General features: G+C 36.3%; 1 protein-coding gene across 1 annotated transcript in view; it reads left to right on the forward strand.

Annotated features, from left to right (window-relative positions):
* PREX2 (phosphatidylinositol-3,4,5-trisphosphate dependent Rac exchange factor 2) overlaps nucleotides 1-26,188 on the forward strand; it is a 187,643-nt gene that overhangs the window by 100,340 nt on the left and 61,115 nt on the right. The window contains exon 26 of the mRNA XM_059395513.1: nucleotides 6,984-7,098. Coding sequence (XP_059251496.1) covers nucleotides 6,984-7,098 — 115 coding nt within the window. The remainder of the gene's footprint in view (nucleotides 1-6,983; nucleotides 7,099-26,188) is intronic.

Below are 26,188 nucleotides of genomic sequence, written 5' to 3' on the forward strand. Positions count from 1 at the left end.
ATGGGATCGAGCCCCACATCGGGCTCTCTGCTCAGCAGGGAGCCTGCTTCCTCCTCTCTCTCTGCCTGCCTCTCTGCCTACTTGTGATCTCTGTCAAATAAATAAATAAAATCTTTAAAAAAAAAAGATAAATTAATTTGGCTTAAATAAATTATGGGAAAGTCATTAAAATTATGTGGTTAAAGATATTTTACTAGATAGAAAAAATTTGACAATATACACATGCAGGTTACAAGAAAGAATTTCTGTTATAGATAATGCAATCCATTATCTTAAATATACTTAACGTACACAAAGTGTTTTCGGGATCATTGGGTGATTAAATTGATGATTTTTTTATTGTTTGAGTTTTCCTGTATTGTGCCATTTTTGGTTAGTAAAAATAGATTCCTTTTGTAAATAAAAAAATTTTGTTTTGGCAAATGAACAATGAATTTTAATGCAATAGAAGAAATTGAGTTTAACATGGATAGGAAGATTCTTGTGGTGAACTGGTTTCCAAGGGAAGGTCCTGGATGTTTTTTATTTCTGGAGTCACAAAAGCAGCCTCAAGCTGATCAAAAGTCTGGATTATTCTAGTGTAGTTTCTTCTGGTCTATGATTTCTTTCTTTCTTTTTATTTTTTTAACTCATGCTGTGGTCACAAGATTATATCAATTTCTCTGAGCAATTCCACGGAGCATTTCATATTTTTTTCTGTGGAGTTTTCAAGAACTGCATTGGTTTTGCTGTGGAATTTTTATATTCTAATAAAAAAAATGAGAAGAGTAGAGGAATAAAATCAATCTCTGTAACTGAAGAACAGACAGGCATATGAAATCCAAATCCACTGCCAAGTGAAAATGCTTATACCATATGCATATTATTATAATTCTAAAAGATAAATTTCCCTTCCTTCGATTGACATGTCTTAAAAACAATGACTACCTCAGATATTTGTAAGAATACATTTTGGGAGAAGAAAATGTCAGGTGCAGAGATCTTAGGAATTATTAGAAATTATTTTCATTTTTCTTTGCAGGACTCTTGTAGGCTCCATATAGGTAATACAAGATTCTATAAAGGAATGGAAAAAAAAGAAAAAGAAAAAGAAAAGAAAACAGCAAAAATAGACCTTTGGAGCTATGTTAGGAGAAGAGTTTAGCCTAAAATATGTTAAAAGCCATTACACAGAGAGATAGTTTTAGAAGACCAAAAAGGATGCTGGTCTGGAATATTAACTTTTATAGGGTTTAGCCAGAGTTTACGGTTATTAAAGATTCTTCACTTCCTTTCCTTTATTCCCCTTTTTAAAAATTCTGTCTTTGCAATCATGACTGAGATGACAGATGGCATTCTGCATCTTTTCCAAAAAAATTATTACATTTGTGACACATCAGCCATAAATAGCTAAATATTCATACCCAGCAGCAAATGTTCATAGGAAAAGGAAGAGTATTTTCCAAATAACCTCTATGTTATAATTGTGGCTAAAGCTAATTTTAAAAAAATCCCTAACTGTATATTATTTTAATGAATACAGTATCAGTTTATCAATGTAAAGAAAAACTGTTAGATAACATTAGGTTTTAATAGTCACACAGCAATAAAATATGAAAAGGTGACAACAGAAAGATTTTCGCAGTTGAGGTCACAAAGAGGGAAAGATGACTGGGAAACAGCTTGTCTCATTAGCACCATGGCAGTGATAAGGCTGCTTCCATAGAGGGGTTGCGGAAGTTCCTCTGCACTTACCAGACTCCCAGGAGGATTCATTATTACTCACTCTTACTATTCTTCAGATTGAGAGAAGCCCAGAAAAGTGAGCCTTAGCTGGAGTAGAGATTACCATCTGGTAACTGAACATGGTGGTAAATGAAGAGACTCCAAATGGTGTCTATTCTGGAGATGAACATTTACTCAAAGGGTTTCATGACTCTGATGGCTCCCTCCCTGGGGAGATCATCTAGAAGAAGCACGGTAAGGGGGCAAGTCATAGTCTGTGCTGCCACACATCTCCCTTCTTATGTACTTGTTGTAAATCAGCCTTGCTCTCAGCCTGAAACTTCCGGTCTCAGTGGCATGACTAAAACCTACATTCCCAAGGAGCATGATCCCCCTGTTTATTCTGTCCTTCTCAAGACAGGGTTGCTGCTTTGTCCATTTGCCATCAAATTTGGAAAGGGAAGTACCAAGAGGAACCTGAGTGGATTCACTGTGTGTCAAACCTGTTCCTTCCTGCCCTCATAATGTAACAATAGTCCTACTTCCTTATGATGACCAGGGTCCACTATCCTTGCCAAGAAGGTGATGACCCTCCCTAAGTGCCTTGGCACAGGGACCTCCAGTGCCCCCATGGCAACAATATCTTACGTTCAGAGGGACCCCTGCCTCGTCTCCTAGGGAATGTGTGCCTCTTCGGTGATCAGTACCTTTTAAACCTGTAGAGCCAGAATTTCAGGGATGGAAAACACACATCCCCAAGTGAGGCACTGGGACTGATATTGTTTTAGGTTCTTAGAGCTGCCATAACAAACTACCACAAACTGGGTGGCTTAAAACAACAGAAATGTATCCTATCATCATTCTGGAGGCTAAAAATCTGAAATCAAGATGCCTAAAGGCTGTGTGCTCCCTTGGAAGGCTCCAAGGATGAATCCTTCCTTACCTTCTAGCTTCTGGTGCTCTTCTGCAGTCCTTGGCATTCCTTGGCTTGTGACAATGTAATTATAGTCTCTGCTTCTGACTTCACATGACCTTCCTCCTGCTGTGTGTCCATCTCTGTATCTCTGTCCAGATTTCCCTCTTTTTAGGATAACAGAAGTCCTTGGATTTGGGCCCACCCTACTCCAGTTTGACCTCATTTTAAGTTGATGTCTCTGCAAAGACCCTGTATAAAACCTAAGTCACATTTGTACCCACCCGAGGTTAGGACATTTGTTAGATCTTTTTGGAGGACACAATTCAGTCCTCAACACAGGTTAAGCAGGGGTCTTTCTGGCTTCCACCCTTGGTTCCTGGACCCATGTATTCTACCCATTAGGGATGTGGCATCATTAAAGGTATTTGATTTTAGTTGTACTGTTTCCTCAAATATGGCATCTCTTCTTTGTCAAGTATTAAGCACCTGTTCCCTGGGTCTCTTATGGTGGTTTTCCTTACACTAACTAGGACGTGCAATGTGGTCCTTTGTCCACAAACACACTTTTGTGTATATTTGTTTTTCAGCACTTATGAAAAAAGCTGGCCCCACAAATGATAAATTCTAACTCTTATTTTTTTATAAGCTGTCTTTTCATTTTCAGAGAATAATTAAAATTGACCAGGAACTTGAGCATTTTCTCTTCTATTATCTTTTTAATTTTTTTTAAAATCCCAGTATAGGGCATTTTCTCTTTTAAACAGAAGGGAACAGTTTGTGATAAACATTGCCATTTTCTAAGGTTCCTTCATTTGAGAAATTATTTTTCATTTTGAGTTTTTGCAAAATTCTATGTTCTTTAAAAGATGAAGCCCTTGGTTTTCCCATGGGGTTTTATACAGTATTTGAAATTAAATAGCTTTTTAAAAAAGAAGGAGCAGTTCCCAGAATTGAGATTTCCTAAATGTTAGCGTCAGTCTACGAACACATGAACCCACCCCTCTTCAAAAGACAGAACCTTTCCCACATACGGGTCATGTTGGGATTGATAAAGCTTGTTTTCATCACAGAAATTATGACCACTTCTGAATTCTGACCAGTCGTGACCAGTGCAGACGTCTTGTTTTATTTAACCATTTAAGTGTCTCCATGCTATCAGTAAAGAGTATTAGTTGATTGAAACTCCTCTTAAAATTATTCTTCAGATATTCTATATTTTTTCTGATCAATCCCTTTCTTGGAAAAACCTTGAAATGGTATTTTGATTAAGAGGAAATGCAACTCATTTTCAGTCCTAGAATAATTTAACCTTTACTTTCCTCTAGTAGTCATTGTTTTGTTTTGTTTTGTTTTTTTCACTGACTACCTACATTTGTTGGGGTGATTTATTCCCTCAAATTCAAAATTGGTAGAAAGAAAACAAGCAAAGAAATTCATCGTATTTTCAATATTGCTTTTAATTAAATACTATTAAATATTTATGCAACCAATAATGTCAATACTACTTTTTTTTTTTAAAGATTTTATTTATTTATTTGACAGAGAGAGATCACAAGTAGGTAGAGAGGCAGGCAGAGAGAGAGAGGGAAGCAGGCTCCCTGCTGAGCAGAGAGCCCGATATGGGACTCGATCCCAGGACCCTGAGATCATGACCCTAGCCAAAGGCAGCGGCTTAACCCACTGAGCCACCCAGGTGCCCCTGTCAATACTACTTTTATCTGAATAAAGATATTATCTGGATGATAATATCTATCCTTTGGATGATATTATCTGGATGAGAAATAAGGAAACTAGACAAGAAAATGCCGAGAGCCAAACTTGGAAATTTGGACATTATATATTTTAACTTACTTTAACTCAGTGTAGAAATTGAATTTGGTGGAATATTTTCCCACTTTCTAAGATCAGGAATGTTGTTCTCTTTCCTCTTCTTTGCCACACAGTTTACTTTTAAATATAGAACTCATCTTTCATGTTTTTGTTCATTTCCTCACAGCCCAACACATGTACCATAACATTTTGCTGATTGTTAGATGTTTCCCCATTTAAAAAATTTTCTATGTAATTTGTATTTTAATTGTTGTTAATTTGAAAATATTGTCAAGGAATGTCATAAAAATGTCAGTTTGTTTTTGTATGGCAACAAGCTTTTAGAGCAGGACTGAATATTCTGGCCAAAACTGAGTCAACAAGACTTTTATAAAAATTAGACCCTAGGTGTTTTCCTGTCTGTCCCCACCCCAACCCCCACCCCACCCCTCACCCCGGATTTCCCTGTAGCTCCTTCCTGGTATTTATCTGGTCTTTATGATTTTAAATTACAAACTGAAGTATCTTTGTATGGACCCTCCTCTTTAGTTCCCAGAACTTCCTGTTTGGCTAAGCAGACGTACGCATATTCTTTATCTCCTAGAAATTGAATTAGATAATGCCTGTAGGGCATTGGGCATGTATGAAACACACTCAATAAATGGAAAGAATATCATGGGTCTCTTAATGCTGTTATTTGATTTAATTATTTCCCAAGAATCATAATTAGTAGGTACTCTTATTTTTCATTTCACAAATGAGGAACCTGAAGACCCTGGATTTTAATTAACATGCTTAAGGAGTGGAAGTGGTGGTTTTACTCCAGTGCAAGGACTTTCATTATTAGCTTTACAACTATTAAGAGGAATTCACATTGAAGGATGACTATTGATACACTGTATCCTCTGAATATTTGCCTCTCACAAATAACAGCTCATTAATGGAAGTGAATGTAGCATTTATTTGAGGATTGTTTTATCAGGAAGAATTCCTTTTGTTTCTTGTATGTATTCAGGACCAAAAGCTTGCTAAACCAGTTGCAAATATTCTAATTAATGCAGAAGTCATAAGGAATAAACAAACAATCCTTGAAACAAACCCACAAATTTGATATCATGTACTGAAGTAAATGTAGTAAGCATCTTTCTAATTTTCCATAATGTTTTTCTCAATTATAAGCCAATGCCATTTTTTTATTTCAAATTTGGCAATACTCTAAAAGGTTGTTTGTTTCTTCAGTGCTATAGAAATCTGACTAGTTAAGAAAGCAGCACAACAAATATTAGTAATGAGCTTGCGATAAGCACTGGGTGCTTTTATGTAAGTGATGAATCACCAAATTCTACTCCTGAAACCACTATACGTTAACTAACTGGAATTTAAATAAAAGCTGGAACTAATAAAAAAAAATTAGCAATGACTTTTCTATTTTTGCCCCTAAAATGGTAAAGTTTCTGTCAATTTGAAGAAAGTTATTTGTTTAGAAGCTATTGCATTTAGTAGTTTTGAAACAAGATTAATTTTTTTATCAATTTTGAAATAGTCTGCTGAAAATTGATACTTACTAGTGGCAATAATTTCAAGGGGAAATAATTTACATTTCCAAATAGGCTTCATTGCCATTCCTGTTGCTGGCATCCTCTCCATAAGAGATCTTGTATTTCTAAGAACTTCATATAATTCATTTCCTCTCCAAAAGGTTAAAAGTACCATCACCTAAAGTTTGAAGGAAAAAGAAATACTTAACCAAAAATGTTAGTTAAGAAGGAAATCCATTTCAATCAAAAGACATTTAAAATTAATGGGAAGTTATATATATATATATATGTTTACACTTGTTTATTTTCAACTAGATTAAGAATTATAATAAGGGTAATATTCTAAGATTATACTTTAAATTTATTACACTCATATTTCATAATTTAACTGTGGCTACAAGGGAATGTATGTATACATGGAAAGCAGCAATTTCAACTTTTTTATTCTTTTTTATTCTTATGTATGTTGATACACAGTTCTTCCTCCCATACATATGTATGTATATATGTAATATATGTATGTATATGTGTGCATATATACATTAAAAATAGAAGACATTTTATTTTTTATTTTTTTAAAAGATGTTATTTATTTATTTGACAGACAGAGATCACAAGTAGGCAGAGAGGCAGGCAAAGAGAGAGAGAGGAAAGCAGGCTCCCCGCCGAGCAGAGAGCCCTATGCAGGGCTCGATCCCAGGACCCTGGGATCATAACCTGAGCTGAAGGCAGAGGCTTTAACCCACTGAGCCACCCAGGTGCCCCCAAAATAGAAGACAGTTTAAATTAGAAATTACCTTTGCCTACACAGATATAATCACCAAATGTTTTATATTTATTTTGAGAACAGAGGAATGATTTTCATTTATTTCTGGACTGGTGAAAGATTGTTTCTTGCATGTGTGGTCATATTTAGTGTTTTAAATACATTTATTAATAATCAATAAGATTACAGTAAATGTGGAGAAATTGAGTTACAAGACCATGTGAAAGAGAACATTTAATTCTTTACACAGCACTGGAAAGCATGGAAGGATATTATTATAGAGACAATGTTTCAGTGGAAGAATTTCAAGCCCAGATAAATGCAGCCTCATTGGAAAAAGTCAAACAATACAACCAAAAGCTCAGGTATGTAATTGTTCAAATTTTTTAAAAAATAAGCTTTTATATTTTGTCAGGGACAAGATTAATTATGTTTTTGACATATTATTAAATGATGGATGATTTTTTTTTGATAGAAAGTCTTTTTATTTAGGGTTTAATATTCAAAATATTCTAATGAGTATACTTTTTAAAAATAAAATAGAAAAAATGTTTGGAAATTTTTGTGCTATTGTCTTAATTGCTGAAGAAGATCAAAAATTAAATATTTATTACACCATCTCCAGGGGTACAGAAAGCATGGATATTTTTTAGGTATCCCCAAGAGGTTACGGTGGATTAAGGATAAATAAAATAGGTTCCTTTATGTGCCATTAAACACCTGGCACCTTAACATAGAGAGAAGAATATGGTTAACACAGAAGATATGACACAGCATGTACTTGGTATTAGAAAAATATCTAATTTCAAATACATACATTAATGCTTGGATTTTGCTGTTTTTTCTCTCTAAAGATAGTGTATTGGCAGAATGATCATGGCAGGGAAAACTAAATACAGTAAGTGAAAGAGAAATGTGTTATAATTCAAAGTTTTAATTTTCAACAAATTATTAACATATACATCTCCCTCTTACCTTATGAATTATTCTGTAAGCAGATCATCTTTTTAAATTACTTACAGTTTATAGTTTCTATTTTTAAAAGAAAAATGTTCTCGTTCTAACTTAAGCCTTAATAATTCAAAATTAACTATTGTGACATTTGTCAGTTTTGCCCACAATATGACTAAACTCTGAGTATAAATTAATTCCTAAAATTCCTGTATATGGGGAGGTGCTGGTTCTCATAGTTATGACCAATAGGCTTTCTTTCACTACAGATGCTTTGTCTTTCTCCTCCGGCCTCACACAAACCTGTCCCTTTTCCTTCATGCTTTATTCTGTTCCACCATTTCATCACTTGTGAAGCTCTCAGGCTGAAAGCCCCCAATATCTTTTTGATTTCCCATTTTATCTTCCTCCTAAAATGTCAGTTAGAGATCCTGATGAATCTGACTAAAATGTCTCTTGGACTATGCCCATTTTATTACCTAGTCCAGATCAGTATTTCCCAAAGGTGTATAATGTACTGACTTCTTTCACAGGGAAAAACAAAAAAGTTAATCTTGAATTTTTAGTGTGTCCACTGACTAAGAAACACTGATTAAAAAAGCTTAAGCCCAGTCTTGTGAAAATCTTCAGTTGAAGACCATCATCACAAAAGACAACCTTGGCTTTTATTAACTGATCAAATACAGTCTTAGACTATCTTTGAAATAAAGACAGAAAATTAAAACATTTGTATAGAACACGTGGGCCCTGAGAACACATTCCCAGAGCCCAGTTTGACCATTGGTCTAAATGGTCAAAAAGCCTAGACCATTGCTGTCACATCCTAACAGTCTCCTGTCGGTACCACCCAGGGTTGTTTTTGGATTTTGCTTCCAGATAATAATTTTATCTCATATCTTACTATGTCACTCTCTGGCTCAAGGATATGGTGATTTCTTATTGCCCCAAAAGGGTGCTTCTTAGCATGGCAGTCAGAATTTTTCAGGACTTGGGGCCACCTGGCTGGCTCAGTCTGTTAAGCCTCTGATTTTTTATTTTAGTTCAGGTCATGATTTCAGGGTCCTGGGTTGGGAACCCCCCCTCCCGTCCCTCCCTTATCACTCAGTGGGGAGTCTGCTTTCTCCCACTCTCTCTACCCCACCTCTCTCCGCTCACGCTCTCATGTGCATGCCTGCACTCTCTCTGAAACAAATAAATAAACGACTCTTTAAAAAAAAAAAAAAAAAAGATTTTTTCATGACTTGATCTGAGATTTCTTTTCTCCACCTATGCTCCAGCCATGCTGTACTCTCATTTCCAGTCATGCACCATAGTTTCCTTCTCCCATGACTTTTCACTGTCCACCAAGCATCTGTGTCCCTTCTCTCCAGCGGTTTATAAAAGTACTATTCATATTATTCAGTGTCCAGCTCTAGCATAGTCTTCTTCATAAAGTATTTTTCTTTTGCTATTGGGCTGGGATGAGATACAAGAAGCAAAATCTCCCCATATCAAGAATTTTAGGAATTAATTTATCTTCGGAGTTTACCCATACGGTGGACAAACTGAAAAATGTCACAATAGTACTTTTGAATTATTAAAGCTTAGGGTAGAACAAGAACATTTTTCTTTTAAAAATAAAAGCTCTAATCTGTTAGTAATTTAAAAAGAATCCATTAGGTTCTCTAGAAGTCCCCTAGAAGATTCTGATGTGTGGCAAGTATTGCAAATCAATTCCCTAGATCCTGGAGCTCTCAAAGGATGATCCCTAGACTAGCAGGTCAATGCCATCTGCAAACTTCTTTAAAAAGAAAAGAACAGAATTCTGGGGTGAGCCCAGCAGTCTGTATTGTAACAAGCCTTCCAGATGGTTCTCATGCACGCTCAAATTTCAGAGCCACTGCACTAGGCTAAGTGAATGTCCAATCACTCTGACAGTCTCTCATTTTACTTCATTTATGGCTACGACAGAATTTAGCTTTTCTCTCTGCTGATACAGTTATGTGTACCGATTTCTCATCTTCTTTATTCTATGATAAGCTCCTTAAGATAAGGGATATTAAAAAAAAAAAAAGATGAGGAATACTTTTACCTTGGTGTTTCCTGTGGTGTCTATCAAAGTATTTTGCATAAGATGTTCTCTGAAATGTATGATCAGTTGCATCAGATTATTTAGGTGTAACAGAAATGGGGATGTAACCTAGCATTCACACCCCTGGATATTTTTTTAAAACAGAAATATAATAGATACTCATATATAACAGATACCTGATAAGATGTTTAAGATTCATTATTAAGAAAAAACAGCATTATACTAATGCATGCTATCTTCTTCACATAAGAAAACATTTTAATGTATCTTTTCCAGAGAAATATTTCAAAAAGCACATAAACTCCTCAGTAAAAATTAGTATCCTTGTCAGTAATTAGCTGCTCTATATCCTACTTGTTGCATATTTAATTTCCTTTATACAGGAAGACAATTATTTTCCTCTTTACTTCTTCCAGTAATACCTTCTCTTCCTGCTTACTTCTTGAATAAGGGTGTTAATTTCTTCCGTAATTTATCCTGTTACTGTGTAACCACAAATATTCTGCAACTGCTTTTAGGCCATCTGTTCTTGGTTTGAGGGGCTACAGGCCAACAATGACCATTTCTTTAAAGGGCTTTTTACTATCCATTGTAGAAAAATAGCTCTCAGGTGTCTCTAGCTCCTCATAGCCCAGAGTTTTTTGTTTTTTTTGTTTTTTTTTTAAACACTTTCACAGAAAACCACTTCATTCTGGATGTTAATTTATTTGCTAATTAGACCTCAGAAAAGGCCTTTTCAGCCTTAAAATGGACTAAAAACATAAATAAATGAACTAGTGTTTTAATAGAAAACATGCTTTAGATTACAAATTTCAGAAACCAAACTCAAAACATATATAACATGTATATCCAGGGGTGTGTCTGCATTAGGCAAAGTTGGATCCGAGGGTATGGATGTCAAGAATCCCTTTCTTTCCCTGTCACTTGATACTTCTTTCCTCTCGTGGGATTCATTTTTAGGCAAGGTTGTTTCACATTTGGGTAGAGATGGTCAGGGAAGACCAGTGTTGGATTCAAAGAAGAGAAAGTGTCTAACCCATTACCCCTCCATGGAGAGTTCCAGCAAAAGACCCGAGGAGGCACTCATTAGCCTGATCCAAGTCATGTGCCCATTCTTGGGTAGGCTTAGCACCACAGATCAGTGGGCTATCACAAAAAGTGCAAAGTAAGCATGCTGGACAAGAGGGAACAATGGATTCCATTCTAGTTTTAGAGATTTCTCCAGAACAGCAAATAGTTGGAAATAATTTGCTACTTAAAAGATGATGACGGGCGCCTGGGTGGCTCAGTGGATTGGGCCGCTGCCTTCTGCTCAGGTCATGATCTCAGGGTCCTGGGATCGAGTCCCATGTCAGGCGCTCTGCTCAGCGGGGAGCCTGCTTCCCTCTCTCTCTGCCTGCCTCTCTGCCTACTTGTGATCTCTTTCAAATAAATAAATAAAATATTTTTTAAAAATGATGACAGTTATAATATCTATCAGTTTTTAAGAACATATCGAGCCAATACTAATGCTAGGTGAGTAATCTGGATTAACAAACCAGTGAGTTTCATATTATCATCTCCACTTGAAGGAAAACTTACACAAATTTACCCAGATAATAAGTAGTAAAACCAGGATTTAAATTACAGACTTTTTTCTCTTTAGAGTCTATACTTTTTGTACTATGTTAGGCCATCTTAGTTACTGGAGTGAACATAATATACTGAAAATACATTATCTATTACTAAAGTGTCAGATACTGCCAAGTGCTCCCAATTGCCCTGATTTTAGACTATCAGTTATTCATTGATTCAGTGTGCTCATGAATTCTCCATTTCTATTAAATTAAGCAAAACAGGGAAAAATAAATAAATAAATCTATAAACAAATTATTGTAGATGGTGAAAAGTGCAATGAAGAAAAACTAAAACAAGTTATCATACCAGTAGACTGGTTATTTAGAGGAGGTGGTTAGCAATGACTTAATTATTAAGTGGTATTTGGAGAAAAGACTGAATCAAAAGGAGACAGCCTTGCCAAAATTGGGGGGAAGTTCTTTCCCAAAACAGTGAACTGATGTACATAAATCTCGAGAATAAGCTTATCCTTTTTAAGGAAGATAAAGAAGGCCAATAGGATTCTAGACATTAAGGATAATGCATGTTGAGAGATATTTGTAGACACTTGGTTATATAGGGCTGTAGGCCATTATAGGTAGTATAGATTTTATTGTAAGTACAATGCAGAAGCTATTGGAAAGTTTTTCTTAAATTATTGTTGTCCATTTGTATCTTATACATTGTCCATTTGTATCTTCTACTGCAAATAACATCCAAAATGGCTGAAGTTTTCATTAAGTGAGCTGAGACCAGCTGGCTGGTCTGACAACTCCTCTTCCAGTCTCTATGGAGATACAGACCATGCAGTACACCTGGGGAGTCTTTGCCATATGCATCATAGCTCTGACTCTGGTTGCCTGAAGACACTCTGGTTTAGCTGTTATCCCCAATGAACGAGTTTCAGCCAGCAGAAATGTTTAACAGCTCTGTCTAAAATATACCATCCTATGCCAAATAAGACAAAGTTTTGATTATTAAGAAATAATACCATGTAAGGGTCTCCCTGATGTCTTCTATGCTTCCTCAAACCCAGCGAGGCAACTGATGAAATGGGAGAAGGTATTTGCAAATGACATATCTGATAAAGTGTTAGTATTAGAACTTAGAAACTCAACACTCCCCCCGTCCCCCCCACAAAAAAAAATCCAAATAATCCAATCAAGAAATGGGCAGAAGACATGAATAGACATTTCTCCAAAGAAGATATACAGATGGTTAATAGCCACATGAGAAGATGCTCAGCATCAACTTATCATCAGGGAAATACAAATCAAAGCTATAATGAGATATCACCTCTCTCCACTCAGAATGGCTAAAATTAACAACACAGAAAACAAGATATTGGCAAGAATGTGGAGAAAGGGGAACCTCTTACATTATTGGTAGGAATGCAAAACTGGTGCAGCCGCTCTGGAAAAAGGTATGACAGTTCCTCAAAGAGTTAAAAATAGAACTACGTTATGATCCAGCAATTGCATTACTAAGTATTTACCCAAAGGAAACAAAAATATTTATTCAAAGGGATACATGCACTCTAGTGTCTATTGCACCATTATCAACAATAGCCAAATTATGGAAAAAGCCCAAATGCCCATTGACCAATGAATGGAAAAAGATATGGTATATATATTCAATGGAATATTACTCTTGCCATTTGCAATGATGTGGTTGGAGCTAGAGAGTATTATGCTAAGCAAAATAAGTCAGTCAAAAAAGACAACTGCCATATGATTTCACTTACATGTGGAATTTAAGAAACAAAACAAATGAACATAGCAGGGGAAAAAAGAGGCAAACCAAGAAACTGAACTCTGGAGAACAAACTGATGGTTACTGCAAGGAAGGTGGGCAGGGGAATGGATTAAGGTTATGGGCTTTAAGGAGAGCATTTGTGATGAGCACTGGGTATTGCATGTAAATGATGAATCACTAAATTCTATACTTGAAATTAATATTATGCTGTATGTTAAATTAACTGGAACTTAAATAAAAATTTGGAGGAGAAAAAAAAAGTAATAGCTTGTCAAGTGTTTAACTCAGAAATTCTAATCCAGAAATTTAGGAGAAGGGGCATTCTTATTCCCTACACCATGTCCCTTCACCATTCTCATGCAATTTTATTCTCTATCTTCTACCTCAGGCTTTCCTTTTTATTCCCTCTGGCCATGAGCCATCTTTCCCATTAGCATCATTTTTTCCTGCCCTACATGGCTGTAATTTATCATTACCACACCCTTTGATTTTAATGTATCCTGCTTATTGGCAAAAAATAACACTGCATGGTGATCAGTGAGACAAAATGTAATGAAAATGGGAACAGTATCCTGTGTATTAAAATATTCCTTTCAGTTTGAGGTTCTAGATGGTTATTTTTTAAATATTATTTTCAGTATAAAGTCAACAGTAAAGTATAACAGAAAAATTAAAGGAAGCAAGTTGTATATTAGTTATTGAGATCATTTATTATTTTTGTGAAGTGATAACTTCATACTGAATATTTTAGGGTTTATAATTTTGGATATCTAAATATAAATCCATCTAAATATAAATCCATTTTACAGAAATATACCAATAAAATATTAAAAGCATATATTCTCTTAAGGTATACCCTTGTGGATACAGAATTTTCTTTAAAGAAAGTTTTTTAAAAGCCAAAATGTAGTTTATATAACAAGCAGAAGGAAGATGGAAATCTTATCTTTGTTAACAAGAAATGCTATACAGATACCAATCTCAGAGGCATATATTTTGAACGATGTTTTCAACTGAGAAATGTCTGGCCAGAAGTATGCCTGTGTTTGGGTATTCCCATGATAGCACTTCCATGAAATGTGTCAAGTCTTTCTACTTCTGAGGAAGAGAAATGTCAGCGACTATGTTCTCCTGGCATAAGATAGATATCAAGTGTGGCATGGACTCACTGCCATTTTTTGTCTTTAAGTACAGCTATCAAACAGCATGAGAAAATAAAGAACACCAGGACCTGAGCCTTTGCATCTGTCTCCTCTTGTGAGATCATACCCCATTCCCGTTTCTGTCTTCCCTCAGAGTCTTCAGTCTATAAATGTACTCTTTTCTAGTCCTCACTTGGATGGCAAACAGTATGTCCAAGCTTGAAATGGCATATTTTGGTTGTTCTATTGATGAGGAATTGTGAAAGCTACCTTAAATCAATAAGAGTATGGATTTAATGAAATCTGAGAGAGACAATGAGAGAGGGAGAAGGAGATAGAACGAGACAGAGAGAACATTAAATAGAATATAAATAATGTCTTTGTCTTCCAATTGTTTTCTTTATAAAGCTGCAGCTTTTTGAGTTATTAAGTGATACGATTTTTTAAAATTAACTGGAAACATTCCAGATGCATATTTATCTCCTCTATAGCAGTTTTATGTTTGTTTCTCATTCTGTCCTTCAGCTGAGTTTCATTTTTTAAATATTTTAAAATGCATCCATATTTCTGTTTCTGTAAGACAAGTTGTAAACTCAATGTGTATATTCAATCTCTTTCTGTTTTCAAACCAGGAACACAGTTTCCAGGTTGTAAATTTTGTTTTATATTAGAAGTGATTCTTCAATAGCAAGAGAAAAACATCTAAGTCTACAAAAAACTTGAATTCATTTATAAGGCTTAAAAGTTTCTAGAATCCTTTTCTATATATGAATTATATGAAGGATTTAACATTTACAGAATATAAATTATACTTAAGTGCCAAATTCTCACACAGTGTAAATCTAAAGGAACTGCTGGATACTGATATTTATTCACTCTGGGAAACAAACTGAGGGTTTTGGAGGGGAATGAGGGGTAGGTAATACCTACCTGGTGTTAGGTATTATGGGGGGCACGTATTGCATGGAGCACTGGGTGTGATGCATAAACAATGAATCTTGGAACACTGGAAAAATAAAGTTTAAATAAAAAAGAAAAGGAAGAAAGAAACCCTGCACGCTCACCAGACACCAGGGATCGCGCTTCACATTGGGGCCATTGCAGTACACAAGATGATGCTGTCACACAGGAAAATTTTGCCTGTGGGTTATGATAAATATTAAACAAAATCTTTACTAATAATTTACAGCAATATGTGAAAAATGTATGTAGAGAATGTGTAAGGTACTATATAGGTATATAAGAAGGGAATCAGTCTTCATTGGGGTTGGGATGGGAAGACTGTTGAAGGTTTTGGGAATGAATGCTTTGAGGGAGTGACATTTATGTAGCGATCTGAAGGAGATGGGGTTGCATGGGCTTGCAGTGCTTAAGGGACAGGGAATGGGAGATGAAGGTGTGCAGAAGGGGTATTTCCTAGCAGAGGGAAGAGCATGTGTAAAAATCCTAAAGGGGGAAGGAGAAATTATAAAGTGTGTGTTGACTAGAATTCAAGAGGAAGAGGGGCGTGAGACAGATGTGTGAACAGAATCACTCCCATACTTCCTTCACTAACAGTTCTTCCTCAATTTCTTTAAGCCAGCTGTCACCCAGGGCATGCTTCAGCTCTTTCCATGTGCTGAAAGAGTATAATTATTTAAGATCCATCTCAAATTTATCTTCCTGCAGGAAGCCTTCAGTTATAGCCTCAGCTAAAACTAATCACTTTCTTTTTTAAGACTTAATAATTTCTTTGATTTCATTTGTTTTACTTGGACTTGAGTGTTATTTACCTGTCTGGCTCAGTACATCTGAGGGCAACCAGACTCTAGTTCTCCACTGTGCTTGTTATGTAGTAAGCACCATAAAAATAGTTGAATTGAATTGGAAATCAGGTTAATTGCAATGTAATGGTTCTTCTATTTTTGTGCTATTAGCATTTTATTGAATTTATTCCAGTATCCAGGCTACTTCTTTTTATATCCAGAAGATTAAGTGCTATTTGAAGGGTACAGATGCTGACTCTGTTGGATACCTCTCTCTCAAGAAAATTATCAGTGTAGCCAAGGTTCATAAATTTCACATGGGACAAGATCTGATAAAGTTGAAATTATAATGACACTTGCAGAACAACATATCTCTTCTTTATTTGAGAAATACTGTAATTCTATTAAATGTTGCCACCATTGCTTTCGGAGACTAAGATGTGGCTGCATATACATTTAAGCATGTAGTCATTAATTTATCTGGACTGTACTTAATCTTGTCTGCATTCAGATGAATTCATTCATTCTTGAGAAGCTGTAAGTATGTCTAATATTTATTTTTATGTTACTTTAAGGGAATTTTTAATGCAGGTTTTAAATAAGTACAGCAAATGAGATTCAAGTTAATTATGTGTTTTCACATTTTTGTGATAAATCTTTCATTGTGATAATATTTATCAAGGATGAATAGATATTCTGGCTGACAAGGAGAAGCAGATCATCTTTAAAACAATCTTTTATCTCCCTGATATGAAGAATTTGAGAGGCAGGGTGGGAGGTATTCAGGGTAGGGAAGGAAAAAATGAAACAAGATGGGATCAGGAGGGACACAAACCATAAGAGACTTTTTTTTTTTTAAGATTTATTTATGTATTTACTTATTTATTTGACAAACAGAGATCACAAGTAGGCAGAGAGGAAGGCAGAGAGAGAGGAGGGAAGCAGGCTTCCCACTGAGCAGAGAGCCAGATGTGGGGCCTGATCCCAGGAGCCTGAGATCATGGCCTGAGCAGAAGGCAGTGGTCCCACCCACTGATACACCCGGAAGCCTCTTAATCTCACAAAAGAAACTGAGGGTTTCTGTGGGAGGAATCGGTATGGAGAATGTAGTTGGGTTATGGACATTGGGGAGGATATGTGATATGGTGAGTGCTGTGAAATGTGTAAGTCTGATAATTCACAGACCTGTACCCTTGGGGCAAATAATACATCATATGTTAATAAAAATATTAATAAAAAGAGATGCAGTTTAGTAATGAAAGCAGAAAGATAAAACAAAATCATCTTTTAAAGAAAAGAAAAAAACCTTTGAAGAAAATTGCCTCTATCTCAAAGTAAAAAAAAAAAAAAAAAGCTATTGTTTTCATCAAAGCAAAGGGAAGATCAAAGTTCTTTTTGCTTAGAATTTCCTTTGGAATAAATGAGAGCTAGAAGTGTCACAAAGTATACACTGAAGAATCAGGGAAATATACTCTGTGAGGAAAAATTGTCAGTGCTTATGGAAGCAAGATCGATTTTTATTTTTAACTCTGCTGACGTTTCTAGCTCATCACAAGGACAGTCTTAAAAAATTATATTCAAATCATCTTAGTCAAGCTCTTCTGTGAATTGTTTCCTATTTCTTTAGTTCATTGCCTTTTTGCTGACATTTTAAACTTCTTTTGTTTGGTAGATGTACCATGGAAACTTTGCCCCGATACCGGTCAGGAAATTTAGCTTGGGTCTAAATGTCTTTTGAATCAAAAGACATAACCATGACTTAAAAGAATTTTAGGTAAATTCACTAAAGATCATTATTTGTGTGAAACACAAAACATTATATTTATAAAATTAGCTGTCTAACAACATGGACCACCCAACTTCAACTGAGGGCAAAGTTCTGTCTTCTATAGATTCAAGTTTGTGTCATTCTGTCAGTCATACAGGAAGAAAATCAAATATATTTTTGCTTGGTTTTTGGTAATTTCAGCCAGAATGACTCTAATTAGCTAAACTGTTTTGGCCATTCTTCTCCATTTTTCCTGGCATACCCCCAAATTTATGCCCCAAGAGGTCTCACCAGCTCCCATAAATTAGTCTTTTTCTTTATATTTCCTTGTACAGCTCTATAACATTTATGACATGATGCATTTTATTCTTTGTAAGTGTTTCTGTTTCTCTTTTTCCCTTGTCTTTTTCTTTTATCATTGCTGTTAAGTTATCTGTTAATAGAAATACTAATAAATGTTTGTATGTGTCAAAAGCTGAGGCAACCCAGCTAGGAAACAGAATATAAACAGCAATGGGTTCCTGACCGACACCATGATGACTTCAACATAATATTTGGAGAATGGTATGGACTTGTAATGTCAATGATGAAAGAATCTTCCTAGCCATTCCCATTCTGTTTTGAGTATGTTCTTCATGGTTCAACAATATTTATTGCACCCTTATATGCAAATGCAGGAATGTGATATAGCATGGAAAATACAGAGATGAATCAGGCAGTACGTCCTTGAGAATCTGAAAGGAGAGGAAGAGTGAATGTGGTAAACAGGCTATTTCAAAATACCCTACTAACACCATGGTGGAGGTAACAGGATGCCCAGAAACACAGAAGAAGAACACCTAGGGAAGACTGAGGAGCTCAGGATGGGATGCTCTGACACATTATGGCCAGTGGGCCAGAAGAAGAAGGGGAGAGAAGCTATCTCAGGAGGTGGGAACATTATGAGCAAAGACCTGTAGAAACATATAGGGCAATACAGGAGGCAGGGCAAAAAGGAAGCAGGGGGTGGGGCAGGAGGAGGACCACTGTGCTGGGGTAGGGGGAGGGGAGTTTGCATTTTAATTTATCATTTTTTTAAATATTTTATTTATTTGTTTGATAGTGAGAAAGAGAGAGAGAGAGCACACACACAAGTAGGGGGAGCAGCAGGCAGAGGGAGAAGCAGGCCTTCCGCCGAGCAGGGAGCCCGATACGGGGCTTGATCCCAGGACCCTGGAATCATGACCTGAGCCGAAGGCAGACACTTAAAGACTGAGCCACCCAGGCGCCCCAGGAGTTTGCATTCTAAACTGAGCACTTTGGTGATACCAGTGGGGACAAATTAGGAGTGAGAACAAGACTAGAGTCAGAGAGACTGGTTAGGAAGCTACTAAGATCATTTTGGCAAGGGGTAATAACCCTGAGAAGACAAAAATGAAGATGGAGAGGAAGACATAGATTTTAGAAATATCTGAGAAAGTCTCCCTCATTGAATTACATATGGAGGGAAAAGGAGACCCACTGGATTGGACACCTGGATCATTGTCTGATATAGTGAGGGAACAAGAGAAGAAGGGCCTTCAAGATGAGGAGTGGCAACATATGGAATTGAACTGGATTTAAGAGGGAGCATTTACATTCAAGAGGCTCTATCCAGTAGGCTGGAGACACTCATATTTACCTCATATAGAGGTAAATAGATGAAACCAAAATCATACATGAGATTTCCCAGGTAATAGTGCCATATATACAGAGAGGTGAAGTGAATTGCTCCAAGTCAGGCAACTGGCAATGAGGGGCAAAGGCTCAAACTTGTTATTTCCAGCTCTAAAATGTATGCTTTTGTTACAGTGTTCCAGTACTTCTCCAAAGTAACAAATGATCCCAGTAATCCTGGGTGTGACTTGGGAAAATGATTTAATGGAATTTTAATTACTTAACTATGGAAGAATAGTTACATACAACACAAACACATGAAATCTTCTTTGAAAAAAAGGAGAATTTTGAAGTGTTTTAAGGGAAACAGAAGAATTCTGGTTTGTTTTCTCTGAAAAGGGAGGTTTCCACAGCTGTAGAACTAGAGAAGAAGATCCGACAAAGACCAGAGCAGAAGAAATAGGCAAAAGGGACTAAAATTGTTGAATCTCACTGTTGCTTGAAAACAAAAGAAAGTATCTCTCTAGAGTTTGGCTGTGAATCAAACTCACTAATGTGTTTTTGTCCTTGCAATGAATGCACCGCATCGGATATTACACACTGTCAGAGAAGGAGAAATCATCTGCATACATTTTAAAAGGCATCAAAATGGATTATCAGCCATGTTCTTTGCATCAAATTCCAAAATTAAGTATTGAAATATGTACCATGTAACATTACATATAATACTATATAATTAAAATTATGTAATGATACATTATAATTAAATATTAAATAGGATAATACTCAACTTAGGATAGAATAATACCTAACTTAGAATATTTTCCTTTGCCTATTCAAATATTAATATTTTAGTCATGTAAGATTAAAAGCCCACAGTTCTATTCCATTCATAGCATATTTTATATAATTATGTATACATTCATAAGTTAAAAGCCTCTTAGATGTGCTTCAGTTTGTGAAATCTTTGAACTTCAACCTACTTGAGATATTAGTGAACTCAGATGTAAAATTAGACACATTCAGAAAACACAATGGAAGATAATAGATGAACAAATCCCTTGCTAGTCCTATGGAGAAGCATTTTTAGTAGATCTAATGACATACGCAGCATTTCTTTTGGGCCAAGTGAGTAAAAGCAGAAACATTCTTAATAGACCAGGTGGATTTCGGTCATGGGGAAAAAATTTCAGTTAGTTTGTAAATACGGAATTTCTACAGTAAAATGAATAAGAAGAAACAAAGTGCTATTGATCTGGAATTGCCCGCTTCATTATTACACCAGAGGATGGAGAGTCAGTCAAACCTGGATTCCATTCCCCACTCTTACCTTGACTAGTTGTACAATTTAGGTCAAATTCTTAATAACTCTGAGCCTTGATTTCCTTATTTGTCCTTTGGAGCTAGTGATGCTTCATAAGCTGCTGTGAGTATTAGCTGAGAGGAGATGCATACAATCTTCAATATTTGCTTAATGTGAAGAGTAACAAACCATGAAGACTTTTATCTGAAGATGGATTTTCATGGAAGAAAGCATATTGGTTTCTCCAAGGTCTTTGTGTATTGGGACAGCTGACCTCATTGCCCAGTGGCAATGGGGAACTATCTTCCAGTGAGACAGAGAGGGAACTTGCCTAAAAAGCTATGCAAAATGGAGCTAGAAGATCCTTATTTGTCCACAGAAATAATCCTGAGAATAAGCCAGATACTGCGCTTGATTTCATACCAGAAAGCTAAGAGGTTAAGAGATGATGGTGGAAAATTACCCAGAGGATGTATAAACCTCACCGTGCTTCCAGTCCTGGATTTAGCCCAAAGGCAGAAAAGATGGCTGCCCAGCTCCACTATGGATAAGGTGGCAGAACACTTCGAAGCACCTTAAATGAGAGTACTAGGAGCAGGAACTTTTTTATACACTGTGGAAATAAAAGCCAAATGGAACATAATGGCATTCAGCTCTGCTTCACTGCATCATGAATACTACCAGATTCTTTAGGCCATTAATGAAAGATTGTCATTAAAGCCATTCATGTTATTCTGCACTCAAAGATAAAATTTATGAGGGATGACTGGGTGACTCAGGCAGTTAAGCTTCCAACTTTAATTTCAGCTCATGTCCTGATCTCAGGGTTGTGAGATTGAGCCGTGCATCAGGCTCTCTGCTCAGTGGGGAGTCTGCTTGAGATTCTCTCTCTCCTTCTCCTCTTCCCCCCTACTCTCTCTCTAAATAAAATAAGTAAATGTTTTTTAAATAAGTAAATAAATACAAATTATGAGTGAAATTGTGATTCCCCATATTTAATTCTTTATTTATACTTTGAACACTGTGTATACCAATATTCAAAGCTTTTAATAGGAGAAATGAGCTAGTTTCTTGCTTAGTATCTTATCTAGGTTAGGATTTCAGTATAGTTTGCAGGGGGAGATGTACACTTAAACTCTCTCCATGCCTGTTTTAATAACTCATATAATAGAAGAAAACAAATCTTACAGAGATATGTTGATGGGAAGGGAAGGAAAAAATAAAGAGCAATTTCTTAAAAAAAATCCAATGAAATTATATTGTCACCTGTAAATTATGGATAAATATTGTGTATTATGTTTCTAGTTTAGATGATGTTAAACCATCAATTTAAAAAATTCTGATTAATAACTAAAATGACTGTAGAGGTGATGGGTTTTAAATAAAAACAAATTCTTATGTTTGTATTCGATTTTTAAACACTTTTGTTTCATAACTGACCAACTAACCTTCAAATATCACTTAGTGCAGTGGGGCCCTCCTGTGCATGATTGTTTTGTGACTCACAGCACATGTGACTTACTGTACTGTACTGGTCTGTACCTTGTTCAATAAAACAAGTGCTTTTAAATGCTTTGGATGTTGATACCATGTAAATTGTTACACAGTTTCTAACTTTTTGCTGACAAATTATTTACTTAAGTCTTCAGACCACATTTTGAGCAGCACTAAGCTAGAAGACATAGGCTGGGATTTCAAATAAATAGTTACTAGTGCGAGATGTAGCTTTGGCCTTTCATATGTTTGTGTGTGCTTCCTAAACAAGGATGAGAACGGAAAAGGGAGCTGAGGGCAGATTCTGAAGGAAGGAGAGTAAACTTGCCTTGTGTCTGGGTGAAGAAGTGTTGCTGAAGTCAACACTGGGGCCAGGGTTGGACTATATGAGAGAAGCAGATGTAGGAAGAGCCAGCGTTGAGAGCTTCTGTTTTCCCATAAAGAAGGCCTGCTGTAGTCAGGTTCTTCAGACCCTACCAGGGAAGGAAAGACAAGTTCACACCTCATGTGTACCAGAATGCAAGTTTCTAAAGGAACCTGTTCATGGATCTATCATTAAAACACGGAACACTGCTTTATACCCAAAAAGATCTTCAAAAAATATTTTCAAAGTAACTGAGTGAAAGTACTGACCACACATTCTTATGTATAGAAAACCATAGTATAGGATGAGTTGTTTTGATTTGTTGTTGTTTTACTCTCAAGTCCCTAAATGCCATAAAGTTTTCAGAAGATTTAGGGGAGATTTACAGTAAGTTTATCAACAATAAGGACAAGAGGGAGGTCTTTTAAATTCCACATCATTTACTTCTTCTCTTCTATTTAATACAACATAGCAGATCCGTGACAAATAAGGGACAGAGCTGTCTCTCTACTCCCTCTCTCTCCTTCCCTTCTCCCTCACACCTACCCTCTCTCCCTTGTCTGTCTTATCTCCTCCTCCTTTCTTTACCCTCTTTTCCTCTTCTTTCTTTTCTATCCTTCCTTTTATTTTCTTTCATTTAGTCATTTAACTACTGCTTATATCTGCTGAGTAATCTCCCAATGGCAGTTGGGAGTTTAGGAAGAAAGACCATTTCTCATGTCTTCCCTTCTCTCCAGAAGATAAGTAGCTTTCTACAGATTTAAAGTCCATGGCCTGAGTGGACTATTCTTTTTTTTTACACTCTTAAGGTTCTCCTTATGCTGTAAAGACCCTTCATTCCCTTTGCCTAGGGCTACTTGTCATAATGTACACTTTAGCACTCTACTAAACCTTTTTATTTTAGATCACTTATCATGCTGACTGTAATTACCTGTTTATTGTCCTCTCTCAAATGTAGCTTCTTTGCAAGTAAATAATTGTCTTATTTTCATTCTTTTATCCACAAAACGTACCACTATACCCAACTTATTGTTTATTATTAATGTTTATTGAACAAATGAACAAATTACGATTATTGCTTATTGATCAAATGAAGAAACACACAATCTGGAGTTTAGAGATGTGCATATTTGGGTCTCTTGGAGGAAAAAAAAAAGACTCAAGAGAGTGTTCAGAGTGAGAATAGTGAGGTAGGACAGAAAACAGGTAAGGAAGACGAGCACATGGAGGGAGGCAGAAAAGGCAAGCTTAAGTGAATGTGTGAAAACCAACAAAGCACAAGGCTAATGTTAAAAGACTTAGTGAATAGAGAATTGAGGGTGACTCCTATATAAGAAGAGATTGAGAAAATAATGTCTGGGATTGGACAGTATAAAGTCATTGTCATTGACATCGTTTGGCAGAATAATTTGTAAAGGGTAAGGGTAGAGGTGAGGTCTGGCTACAATCAACTGAGGGGAGGGGTTGCAGGTTTGGAAGTAGGATTAGCAAATTAGACTTCTTTAGGAGAAATTTAAATGGAAGGGGAAGGAGGTTATCAGACAGTATCTAAAAGATTCAGAGTCAGTGCAAATTTATTCTCATTAGTTCATCTAGTTAAGAATGAAGTTGATTGAACGTACTGTTTTTTGTGGGAAGGACTCAGTAGTGCATGAGAGTCCTCCTTGTTAAGCAAAACTGATTCTCATTTGCCCTTAAATTATTGACTTATGCTTCATTCAAAAATATTTACTGAACAACTGCTTTGGGTCAGGCAGTGTTTCAGGTACAAGTCATAAGTAAAATGATGTAGTCCCTGCCCTCATGGAGATTATATTCAATTCCAAATAGTTCTTTAAAACTTACCTTTGATCATTTTGCTCATCTGAGGACTGAAATTAACCAAAAGACAGTCCCAAAGGGAGCTTTAATTAATTAATGCATTTTTCACTTACCATATTCTGCTAATGACGTCTTTCTAATTTCTGTGTATCTGTATTTCTAGTTTTATTACCTTTTCCCTGCCATTCTCTCTGAAGCAGATGTCTACATTCATTTGTAAGAGACTCACCTCTGAATAGTTGTCTGCCTTAATATCTTAGAAGTCAGTATCAGGGGCGCCTGAATGTCTCAGTGGGTTAAGCCGCTGCCTTCGGCTCAGGTCATGATCTCAGGGTCCTGGGATCGAGTCCCACATCGGGCTCTCTGCTCAGCGGGGGGCCTGCTTCCCTTCCTCTCTCTCTGCCTGCCTCTCTGCCTACTTGTGATCTCTCTCTGTCAAATAAATAAATAAAATCTTTAAAAAAAAAAAAAAGAAGTCAGTAACAGTTCCACACTGCCTCAAATGGTTTTAATTATGTACTTTGGAAGTTGAAGATAGGGCGGTCCTTTTCGTACAGTTGTCTTTTTCCTATTATAAGGTTCTTAAACAAAATAGTGAGTATATATATTTTTTGTAATGGAGGAAACTTATGCTTGGCAACTTTTTCTTGACCAGTAGTTACTGGTCATGATAGATGATTTCCAATTCTTTCTGACACAGACTTCCTTTTTCTGAAAGAAGACCCATTTTCTTTGGAAATGATTTAGAGCTGTCACTTATCAATAAATTTAGGAAATTTAATTTAGGTACCTTAGGAAATTTATTTACTGTACTAAAATATATCAAACACTCATAGTTGTGGGTGGTGCTATGCAAGGTAATTGAGTAATAAAGATAAACTGTACATTGGCTCTGTCTTCAAGGTGCTAGTAGTTGGGGGGAAAGAAACATGTAAACAAATCCTCACAGTACACAACAATAGATATCAACATTAGGGAAGATACTAGGTGCTGAAGAAATGGAAGAGCCTTTGACTCTGAAGATACTGAGGAAGTTTGAAAGAGGAGGTGATGTTCAACATGGGTCTTAAATAATGAATAATAATGGAAAATGATGCTAGCAAGATGATGGTACAGTAGTTTCCAGTTCCCTCCACTTACAGAAACATTAATTTGAACAAATATCCGTGAACAAAATTACCTTAACAGGAGCAAAAGATACTAGGTGAAGGATTATAGCACCTGAGTGGATCACGGAAATAAGAAAATATGCATTATATTACCCCCATCAGCCCTCCCTTAAACCTGGCTAACCCAGGATAAAGAGATACACATTTCCCATGGAGAAAAAAGAGTGATGTGAGCACCCAACTTCACCATAATCCCAAGAATCAGGCCTACATCAGTGCCAGACCAACCCCCATGACCTCAGGCTCCAAGTGGGCTCCTGTGGAACACTGTGAACCTAAGCACTAGCCCTGCCTGCCTGCCGAACAAGGCATCAGACTTATTCATCCATAGACCCTACCAGATGTCCCCTCTTATCCTAGAATCTCTGGATGGTCTAGCTGGCAAAAAGTTTTCCCTGCTGAAGGCAGTTTGTAAAGACTGGAAGAGTTGTCTACTTCTTTAAATGCACAGACACCAAGACCATAAGGGACACCAAACAAGACCATAAGGATCTTGAATAATCAAAATATGGCACCACAAAAGTAAATTAATAAAGCTCCAATAACTGACCCTAAATAATGGAGATCTATAAACTGTTGGACAGAAAATTCAAAATTCTCTTAAAGAAATTCAGTGAATCACAGTGCAAGCAAATACAGAC

This window comes from Mustela nigripes, chromosome 3 (genome assembly GCF_022355385.1).
Source record: "Mustela nigripes isolate SB6536 chromosome 3, MUSNIG.SB6536, whole genome shotgun sequence".
Classification (NCBI taxonomy): Eukaryota; Metazoa; Chordata; class Mammalia; order Carnivora; family Mustelidae; genus Mustela; species Mustela nigripes.